This window comes from Seriola lalandi, unplaced genomic scaffold (assembly GCF_002814215.2).
Source record: "Seriola lalandi dorsalis isolate HSWRI2012SDOR001 ecotype SW California unplaced genomic scaffold, Sedor1 jcf7180002003328, whole genome shotgun sequence".
Taxonomy (NCBI): Eukaryota; Metazoa; Chordata; class Actinopteri; order Carangiformes; family Carangidae; genus Seriola; species Seriola lalandi.
Window position 1 is genome coordinate 1 of NW_019473984.1, and position 11,382 is coordinate 11,382.

General features: G+C 39.4%; 1 protein-coding gene across 3 annotated transcripts; it reads left to right on the forward strand.

The window, feature by feature from the left end:
• On the forward strand, positions 1 to 11,047 carry LOC111667173 (uncharacterized). 3 transcript variants are annotated; one of them, XM_087177541.1, is made up of 7 exons: positions 1 to 61; positions 959 to 1,801; positions 1,911 to 1,990; positions 2,113 to 2,156; positions 2,843 to 4,610; positions 8,286 to 8,490; positions 10,068 to 11,047. In XM_087177541.1, the coding sequence occupies exons 2-7, from the start codon at positions 1,648 to 1,650 to the stop codon at positions 10,121 to 10,123; spliced, it is 2,307 nt and encodes a 768-aa protein (XP_087033667.1). In that variant the 5' UTR covers positions 1 to 61; positions 959 to 1,647; the 3' UTR covers positions 10,124 to 11,047. The 3 variants fall into 3 exon arrangements, with proteins under 3 accessions (XP_087033667.1, XP_087033674.1, XP_087033669.1); XM_087177548.1 differs by having other exon boundaries at positions 8,286 to 8,444; XM_087177543.1 differs by having other exon boundaries at positions 8,289 to 8,490.
• Positions 11,048 to 11,382: the final 335 nt, after the last annotated feature.

Genomic DNA, 11,382 nt, shown 5'->3' on the forward strand with positions numbered 1-11,382 from the left:
AGGTGTCAGCACACCAGAGCTCACTCAGGTTTGCTATTTGACTCCTGGAGATCAAAAGGAGGTGAGAGACAAGACTTCAGTGTCAATGTGTTTGTTGCTTTTCTCTCACTCAATCCTAAATTCACAGGACAGCTTATTCTCCCCTGCTCTGTTCTGAGCACGCCTTTGCAACCATAGATCACAATCTCAAATATAAAATTGGTGAATGCCTATGTTATGTTGATCACTTATAGTTGACTGTTGTTGGTCTACAAGGAGGCACAATGAAGGCCCAGATTATATAATCTTAAATGAATGAACACTTACTTGGCTATGTATGCTTTAGCGCCTGCTCAAGTCTTAGGTGAACAAAGGACCTACTATATGTAGAGAGCATCTGTCACGGTAGGGTTGCCAGACAAGAAACTTTAAGTTTAGATTTAGATAGTCTTCAGTTTGGGACTCATGATTTTTCTCTAAAAATTACTAATCAAAATGAAAGGCTTAAGGTGAAAATGTTCTGTTCATTTGATATCATAATGTTAACACCTCTTATATTTATCTCACTTGACTATACAGTGAATATATATTTCATAAGTATGGGTTTGTATAAATAGAAATACAGTCAGTTAACAGTTTATTTATGTTAGATATTTTTATCAACTAGGTTTGACTAAACTTGAGAGACAGCTCTCGGTGTTGTAATACAACTCCACAGTCACACAGCTTCTAAAATGATCATAAAGCTGTTCATTTTATATCATAATGTTAACACCTCTTATATTTCTCTTTCTTGATTAGACAGTGAATATATATTTCATGTATGGGTTTGTATAAAAAAGAAATACAGCCAATAAACAGTTTATTTATATTAGGTATTTTTATCAACTAGGTTTGACTAAACCTAAGAGACAAAAGTCTTGAGTGGATCTTTCTATTTCCAACATACTACAAGAGTTTTTCTCTGCTTCCTCTCCAGTGGTGGGGAGATGAATCAAGGTCTTACCTGCAGGCCTCACGATCAGCTGACAGGCTGCATGTCCCCATGCCCAGAGAGGTCAGCCGCAAGATGAGCACCAACTCGGAATATGCAGTCATCACATATGCCTGAGGAGCGAAATGGGGCACACGTCTGACTGTGCTATACATGCTAATATACATTATGTGTAAATAATGCTGCTTTATGCTACTCGTTATATTGTTTGCTTCGAGAATGCTATGAACCCGCAATTATAACCAATAAAGACTTTATTTCTTGTGAGTTTAATGGCATTTGAGCCTAGTCAGTATCCGTAGTCAGAGTCGTTGCCTAGAAACGGTTATCAACAAAAAGCCTACTGTCACTAGCCATAGCATTTAAAAGTAAACGTTGATACGAATTGCAAGTCATTTCAGGTAACAGGCGTAACTAATTACTTATGTTTTGACATTTTCTAAATCTTACTGAATATATATTTACATATATATATGTAAGCTGTTTAAGTGGTGTGTAGCTAATATGCTTAACCACAAACGTTAAGTTAACGTTATGTACTTTAGAACGTTACCAGCTAACGTTAGCTTTTCTCCCCTTCTGCACTACACAAGGGGAAGACAGTAAATAAGCTACAGTGGAAAAACTTCTCCTGGTCAGATATCCCTAGTTACCGTCGAAGTTTATCCTAAAAAATGTCAGTGCCTTTCTCCAACACTCACCTGCGGATACCGCGAGGGTTTGGTACAATCCTCGAGGGACTTGCCAGAGAAATCCTACGAGACCAGCCTGAAGACATCCCTAAATATGCTGCACAGTACTTCGATGTTCTTCTCAAACAAAGAGAAGGTAACTCCAACTTTCTACGTGAAACTGACAAGTAAAAGTTGCCCTTTAAATGAGACAAATGCTATTACGTACTGTCAAATTATTATTGAATTTCTTTTTTCGCGTGTAGAGAGTGGCATGGACCCTGCTGAGTGGGCTGCTAAACTGGAAGATCGATTTTACAACAACCATGCATTCAAGGCTAATGGGGTACGAATTTAACCTACAATATATTAGCTTACTACTCTCAGTATGCGTATAAATCTCTCCTCCGTTTATCAGCGAGTTTCTATTTACCATTACACCTTTGTTGTCGGTTTTCACCCCAACAGGCTAGTCCCGAGAAAGAGCTTGCACCAGAGATCGCCATTTCCAAGTGAGTTTCACTATATGTGCTATCAACAGGCAAGAGGCTCAACAGGAGAGGGACAGGATGGACATGAGGGAAAGGATAGTGATAAGTGGACATGAGAATGCAATATTATTTTGTCATGTTTATTACTAAAATGTTTCCATCAGACATCATTTGGTGTGAGGTTTTCTGTAGTCCTGATGAGGTAAATTAGGAAATAGAATTAGGTCATGGGTAAAATTTGCATAATCACTCCCCAGCTATACTTTTTCTGAGGTTTGGACATACATGCATTGTCTCAACAAATGCCAGAAAATAATCACTGCACATCTGTTAAAAGTATTTGTTCAGATTTTATAAGCAAATGCAGTAGTATATACTAATTTATTTTAGAATATGGATAGTATGGTTCAATCTAATGCAACTTTACAGAGAGGTCCATGTAAAAAATTTTGGTGTAGAGGCTCAGAACTACCATAGAACGTCAGTTCAGTATTGAAAGCGGTGGTAAGTTTGCAGTGTCAAAGGTGAGAAAGAGCAATACTGATCAACAAGAGACGACCAGCTGCAGCAACACAGTGACAGGATCCAGATGAGTGTGACACAGGCATTATGATACTTGCATGGTTTCTGAGAAGCATCAAATTTTTCCCTTGTCATACTGAGTATTTCTCAACTTAAGCCTTTCATTTTGATTGGTACTTTTTTAGAGAAAAATCATTTGAGTGCCAAACGGAAGATGAATCAAGTCATTCAGCACAAGCCTCAAATCTTTCGATCTCACAACCTAACGTATCTGAAGAAGTTGATTTAGCTGAAAGCACACAAGAAGAAGGAAAACATGATATTACAGAGAAACACATTATTTCAGTGGAAAAACGACTTTCAGAAGGGGAATCCATCAACAGGCTCCCAGCTGCAGATGTACAGTCTGATGAACTGAGTGGGACTGAGGAAGAGAAAGACCCAACAATAAATACACTTGAAAAAGTTGACAGGGCAGCTAATGAAAAAGATAGCAGCTCTGTTCCAGACCAAGTCATACATCAATCTGAGTCCACTAACTTGTTATCATTCAGTGGGGTTTCTAATGTAGATGTGTGTGCTCAGGAGTTAGGAATGGCAAAAGATGAGGGAGGTGATAAACAAGACTCTGCAGTTGTAGATAAGGAGATTACAGGCTCAGAAAGAGAGGAAAATACTGAAGTTGAAGAACCAGTGGAGGTCTTTCCATATTCTGAGCAGGCTGATGTGGACGTTTGTGCTACAGAGCTTGGTGGAACCGAGAGAATAATGGAAATAGCCACTGTTGAAAATTATATACATGTAGTCGAAGAAGAAAGCTTAAATCCCCAACCTGCGGAAACTCTTGCACGATCATCACTGTCTCAATTTGAAACCACTGAGGGCAATCAACAAGAAGCAAAAACAAAAGAGGAGGAAGGAACAGAGACTGAAGCTTCTTCTGAGGAAACACATCAAAGTTTAGCTCATATTGAGGGTGGTTTAGATAGTAGTACTATACCAAAGGAGGATTCTTTGGTTGAGATTAGCTTTGAAGATGTTCCAGAGGCTCAGCAGATTACTGAGGTCGGGGAGAAACAGCCAGAGGAAGAGGGATCAGTAGAGGTCTTACAGACTAAGATATTAGAAATGCAACAGGAGGAAGACTCCAATTATGTTACTGCAGTGGCAACAGACCAAAATATATCTGGTCTACAATACAACGAGGAACCCGAAATGGAGGGAGCTGAAAAAGAATTTAAGTCTGAGAGGGAGGAAATGGAAAGTCAGCACGAAGCACCTGATATAATGAAGGAGAAGGTGGACACACATGCCCCTAATTTAAATCATAGTGATGATAATGATGAGAAGGGAGAAGGTGTTAGCTCATTACATCAGCTCACCACCGAGGCAGATGAAGAAAACCCAGAGGTTGAAACCGATCATACAAATGAGGATAATGAGAAGATAAGAGAAGGCAAACTTTGTCAGAATGAGGATTCTGAGAAAGAAACAAAGTCCAACGACCTTAAAGAAGATGAGAGGACAGACACAGATGGAGGAGACAAAGAGGACATACATACAGAAGGTTATAGTGAGATGGAGGATGAAGATGTTAATGATGGCGGTGTAGAAAATCATTCATCTCAAGTAACCCAGTCATATACAACCGCGGCTGCAATGGAGGCAGAGAGTGAAACTTTAGAGGCAAGTGCACAACATTTACCAGAGGACAGTCAGAGATCACTTGTAGAGTCACAGGCAAAAGATACAGTGGAAGAAAAAGAGGTCACATCAAAGGAAGAAGAGGATGTCGTAGAAGAAGGAAAGATTGATTCTGAAGTCCAAGAAAAGAGTGAAGGGGAAAGCATCAGCCGGAGTGTGGATAGGACAGGTGCTGACCACCACGGAGAAGAAAGGCCACCTGGGTCTGAGAGGGATGCCACAGAGCCTGGAGGCAAAAGTAGTGACAAGGTAACGGGTTTCACACATTTTTATATGCCTTAACATTATGAACATTTTTGCGTTGATAAAATAGCCCTGATTTGTTACCATAACTTGTAGGGTTTGAATAAAATAGAGGTTGTACAACTCACCATATCTCCTCCACTTTTATCATCAGGCTGTGGATTAATGTTCATACACTTTCAGACAGAGGTGTCTTTAGCTGGTCTGCAGTCTGCTCTGTTCCAATTCCTGTCTCAGGTAGCCAATATAAATAAACTCTTTAAGGACGAGTCTGGTCAACAGTGGCCCTACCGTTTATTTCTCCCCTGGGCTCTCCAGGGCTAGGTGATTGATAACATCTCCAAAATAGTTCATTTTCTGGATGACGTATCGTAGTTGCTCTGATCAACTTTGAACGGGTCACAATCAAAATCGTCTTAACTGAAATGTACAGAAATTTTTGTCTCAGTCTCTAAATTCTGCATAATCTGTCTCTTTGTTCATATATGGGTGTGTTCAAGATGCTGTTTGAGGCCTTTACTCTGCCGCATGCTCATAAAACTGTAATACAGTTGCTTTGTTAGTGCCAGATCCACTCTCCTCTTGGGAGCCACCACAGCCTCCACAGATTGAAACTTGATTCAATAATCTATCATCATAAAACACAGACTAGACAATTTGTCTTGTGAATCAAGCCTTTAACATTTTTACTGCTGTCACAGTTAGCCCCGTCTGATTTGTCTGGACCAACAGGGCTCTAAATACGCAGGGAGGGAGTGTAGGAAGGGGCACTAAGAACGTTACCATGGTAACCCCTCACCATCCTGCTCTCTCTTAGTGTCGTCATGGAATTAATAGGAGATGGTGATGCTGAGAGTTGCTAGGCACCATCTGTATCAGTAATCTACCTTTAATAGCAGTTTCTAACTGACTGATTAAACAGTAAAACACTACCTTCTGTATTTCTGTGCTCGTGCTGTTTTGTATACTCTTGCTTACAGGCAAAATTTATTTCAGCTGAAACAAAGCTATCACAAAACTACAGTATATAGGCCATCTACTGTAATAGTGACCTGGCTGCAGTATCTCATATGGCTTGTGTAGTTTTTTTTATTTTAACTTTTTTGCCTTTAACTCGCTGTTCACAAGTTCGCACAATGACGTTCCTATGCTCCAATCATCTCAGGTGGATAAATACCATGTTAGATACACTAATGATTAGGCTACTATGAGCAGACTAACTATTATTATGATTGATTACAGTAAATTTAATTACACAGTGGTTATCATTCATACAAATTAAAAGTGAATTGATTGATAAAGCGAGTCCGCTTTGTGAAATTAGGCGTGAGGATAACTTAACATATTGTTTGAATGGTTAGAAAACCAGCAGGAGAGCGTTAAAGTCAGAGATATAACTCAGATAAATGGATGTTTTCTCTTTCTCTCCCTCTCCGTCTTGTCTCTGAGGCTGGCAGAGGAGTGTGGGCGGCCATACCAGCTGGGATCAGAGGGATGGAGAGGGCTGTTAGCTCACTCTGCCTCTAATAAATTTATAACACCTCCTAGTGTAAAAACAGTCCAAGATGCTTACACTTTTTTATTTCCACACTATTAGTACAATTTGAAAGTCAGCAATTATTTTTTATGACCATCTGGCTTTTACATAGTATTTCTATGTTGGTCATCTGTTTTTATTTGTCGATTTTATTATTGTAACATTGCAACTTATGAAGTTTTCATGATGCTCGGCCCATGTGATAGTCACTTTGCGCATTCCTTATTAATATCCAGACTAAATGCTTCCATCATTTTAACTTGTTAGAAAACTGTCAAACTTTAAATCGCTGAAATTGTTTCCATATTCAGCCTATTTCAGTTACTCTTCCTAAGTCTGTAGGCTGTGTTATGTTAATGTTGCACTTCTGTTAAAGGTCTGTAACAGTAATGTGAACACAGTAGGTCAGCAACCTTAATGAGACTGAAAAGATGGAACACATGCTGTCATGTTTGTAGGAGGTCTCTCTTTCTCTCCCTCCCTCTTTCTCTCCTCCTCTCTCTCTCTGACTGTATGTCTCTCTCTCTCACTCTTGCGTGAGCAGGGTGTTACTGAACATACAGTGATTGTTAGTAAGAGCCAGTGAGACATCTGTATTATACCGGAGACTCTTTTAGGAGAGCATTGCTTGGTCCACATAGAAATTGAGGCATACAAGTCAAACTAGGTGAACTCAGCTGAAGACTGAAGTCATCTTTGAGAGTAAGACATGGACTGTCACAATGTAAGTAAAAGCTCTAGATTAAACTTTTTTAATAGATTTTATTTTTCATTTTTAACCCCTTCTTAGTTACTAATGGTGTTTACTAGTGTTTTGTTGTCCTCAAACTGCATACTGCCATGTTGTTGATGTTTTTGCCTCTTTACTCTTATAGTAAAATGTGTATTAAACATTTGTGTATTTATGACTCTAAGATGGTAAATTAATCACAGAGAAGTAAGTACATAAAGCTCTATTATAAAAAAAAAAAGAAGCTCTTTTATCATGGGTGATATTAGGTTACCTGAAATTTGCATGTTAATATTAAGTCTGTGGACCCTGAGGCAATAAAAACAATAAGACCCCTGAGAAGGTGGTGTAGCCAACAAAATCCAGTGTAGCAGCCCTCTCATCTCTGCTGCTGAAAAAGAGCTGGATTCTGGCAGCTCAGTGAGCAGTCAGACACAGAGGCTAATGAATGCTGGCTGAACAGGTGGGTGGTCACACTCCTACACTGGAGGGGTTTCACTGGAGACATGATGCACTGTTTCACCAAAGTAGTGGGATGACAGTGGGCTCTTTCTGTGGGCTGCCTTTGTATGAAATGTCAATCTGTTTCTATAAGCAAAGCACAGGGTGTAGCTGATATGTGTTCGCCACACAATTAGAATTGGTGTTTACATAACCCGTCGAAAGCCTTGGCGCTATTCCACTGACACTTTATGACAAGCCAGAATTTCTCTTCCGCCCACCCAACGTTTCCTATGGGACAGTGGCTGCTGTACTTTCAGTCACTGAATGAGCTACTGTTGATTGCAGTAGCATTTTCGCTGGGTCATCCTTTTCAGCTGAAGAAATTTTTTTTTCCTTGAAAGATGATTTTAAACCCTTTTTTTTTTTAACAATAACTCCTGTTTAGTTGAAATCTGAATAATTAGCTAAAAATAGTCAGACATGCAGCGATCTTTTACTCCAACTTTGTTTCTTAACAAAAAAAGCAGATTGCTCTATTTTGTATAATAAACAATTATCTGTGATCTTATAATCATTGTCTGTTGCTAACAACAATCCACAACCAATCCATAACAAAAAAACAACACAGCAGACCACGGTAATTAGTCACGAAATCGTCTGACTTGGACATGTTTTCTCCTGCATTGTATCATACATTGTATGACAACAGGAGAAAGGGAGCGCAAAAAAGGGAGGTTAATGTAGTTTATTGACCTCTTCAGAGGCCCACTGAAGTCATGTAATAAAGGTGAGTTACTCTGCAACAAGCACACATCCCCTGGTGCCAAAAAGACAGTATTGCATACACAGATAATTGTACAAAATATCTACACAGTCTGTTAAGGATGAGATTCTCCCACCAGTGCATCTTCATATGCTCATGTAATATGCTATCCTACTGTGAGAAACCACAACTTTGTGGTCCTCTTAGCAGGAGGAGTGCAGCCGCCCCCAGGAGGAGGAGGACATCATGGACATTCCCTTGGATGACCCCGAGGCCAACAGGGCTGCTGCCAAGATTCAGGCTGGCTTCCGTGGCCACATGACCCGTAAGAAGATGAAGCCGGAGGACAAAGCAGAAGGGGAGGAGGTGAGCAGCACTGGGGATGTGCTCAACGGCAGCCAGGGGGACACAGGTCAGTGGTGTAGAACCAAGGGATAAGACTAGGTCACATAATGCCATTAAAGAGGGCATTATGGCTAGTGACTAACAGAGGCTCCCATCAGGAGCTGTGACTACAGTAGGTGACATAAGGTAAGTGATGTAGAGAGCGTAAGTTGCATATTTGACCATGAACAGAATCTTGTGATACTTTGAGTTAAAGTGATTAATTATTCTACATACAATAAGCAAGTAAATGTTTGGTATAATGCAAATACACATAGTATTGCATGGTATCGCTACTTATGTTTTAAGGATGATCTCCATGTTGTTGGTGGAGCATTAGTCTTCTTTGGTTTTACTGCCTGTCCCATTTTAAGATGAAAGTTGGAAAATCATGTGACCGTAATGTCTCCACAGAGCCTAACACTTAAACACAATGCAGGAACACAAGCTGATTTACCATTTTAATCACTAGGTAAAGAAACCATTTAAAAGCTATACATAATTAAATACACATATTAGATCCCCTTATGGTTCGCACCAGGTGTAATTAATGCAATACATAACTGAGTGACTCATTTAATTACCCCATGAGGTCTCCAGCAGCCGATGATCGAGTCGTTCAATTAATTAATGTGTTAAAGGGGTTATAAATGAATCTGCTTCAAGATGTGCTGGTAAACGGTGAGAGAGAAAACATGTTGACGAGAGGTTGTTTTACCTGGAAAATGTCAAGTTACATTCTCAGTGTTGAGTTGTTTTCCAATTGTTATTTTATACAACTGTGGAGGAGGAAATGGTTTCAGAATTCAATTAGTCCAATTTCTGTGTTCCCTTGTGGATGTTTATTATTCCAACACAGGCAAGAGTTGCATTTAGATTAGTTTTTATGCTTCTCTAAACCAAATCCAAACATTTCTGCAATCAACAATAGTACAAAATAAAACTCTTAAACATCATAACAACACTTTGACATCAAATATCCACTCAAATCATGCTTTCGAACGTGAACTATCAGGAACGTGTGAATTAGAGAGAATATTTGAGAAGTAAGAGAAGGCTTTCGATGCCCAGCCCTTGAAATTTCACCTTTTCCAGTAAGACAAAGCTGCATTTTCTTTGGGGATGTGGCTGCCTCAAGGGATCTATGTCAATGATTCTCCCTAACCCAGTTGCTGTCTGCCTTGCATGCTTATGTAGGAGATGTATTTATAGCTCCAGGTGCTTTAGGTACAGTATATGTTTCAGAGGGACAGCAGAATTAATGGACCTGTCGGACTGGAACTGAGCATCCCGAGCACCTCCCATTGGGGGAGACCCCCTTTTCACAACAGAAGTGGGTTTTTGAGCTCATCACAAGGAATCAAGTTCTCAGCAATTCTATTTAAATATATTTGCATTATAGAAAGATTCATTCAAAATGAATCCTCATTAAGTAGCAGCTCAATGAAAAGTTTTTGTTCTTTATAAAAGATCCACCCACAAGTAACATTATAGTTTGTAACTATGTATCAAAGCGTTTAACCTTGACAACAAGAGCTTGCATAGAAACTGTTTTTTTCAAGACTCCGCAGTGCTTATCTACGTCTTGCCTATTTCTGTTTTTAGAGGCAGGAGGATCGGGGGCAGTAGAGAGAGACGACACATCTGTGCCAGAGCAGTGACACCCCTGTCCTGACCTGGATGAAGAGAAAGAGGGGGAGGAAGGTAGCGAGAGATGGCTGGCATAAGCTGGCTGGGCTGGCTTTCAGACATACCTTTTTACCCCAGGAGTGATTTTCTTTTTCAACACAAATTAGCAGTAGGAAATGAACAGTTTAGAGGGTGTGTTATGTGAATTTTGTGAACTTTAACACTCCTTCTCTGCTTCTCCAGCAGTCTCATCAGTACGGATGTCTTTGACCCAGAATTTGCAACTCACTGCATGTACTTGTGAAACTTCTGGTAGTGTGCTAGTTTTTAGATGATGATCTGTGAATGTGAAAATGAATGTCCTCTAAATGCTAAACAGGGCTTATTTTGGACAGAACACTTCATACCATCTGTGTATAAACCTTGTATGCATCAGCATTAGACTTTGCGTAAGTAGTGGCTTAAATTATTTGTTCTTCTGCATTATTTTCTGATGTGCTTTTATCTTGACTATTATTTATCTATTTGACTTGCTTACAAAAATGATTAAAATATCAAAAATATCAAAAGATAAAGTAGCTATGTATGTTCTATTTATTCTAAGTTACTTCAGTCAGATTGCAATTGCCTTGATTATCTTTTTGATCAGGAGTAAGTTCTCTTTTCACCTGTTTGAGCATTTTCTATAAATCTGATCTTCCAGAACAGTAAGCATGCAGTAATTACACTTTTTTTTTCCAGATGCATTTTACAGCTTTACCTTATGAGACACTTGTTCAATATGCTCTGTTGTTGTGTTGGTGGGTTTGACTTGTTTGACTTATGTTAAATCAGGTGTGTGAAATTCCGTTGTCAGAGTTTGCAGAGCTTTCATGCTTTAAAACGAATTGAATAGTACCTTGCTGAACTTTGCTGTAGAGTCATGGCATTACACTAATAAATACACCTTAAATATATGCTGAAATGTCTGTTTTAAACTTCATTAATTCAAATTAACGAGCCGTTAGTTTCCAACAGTTCCCATTATGTGATCCGTCACCTCCATCTCTGGTGGTAAAGTTGAGATGTGTGTGTGTGTGTGTGTGTGTTTGTTTGTGGGTGTGTGTGTGTGTGTGTGTGTGTGTGTCTCACTGCAACGTAAGCAGGGCTGATAATTGGAGAGACTAGGTTTCCACGAAGCTGGAACAACATTTTGTCTCGCGTGTGGTTCTCTTGCACAAGAACTCTCATGATTAATTCATAACATAAAACTGTGCATTTCTAATATTTACAATTTACAGTTGCTCTAGAC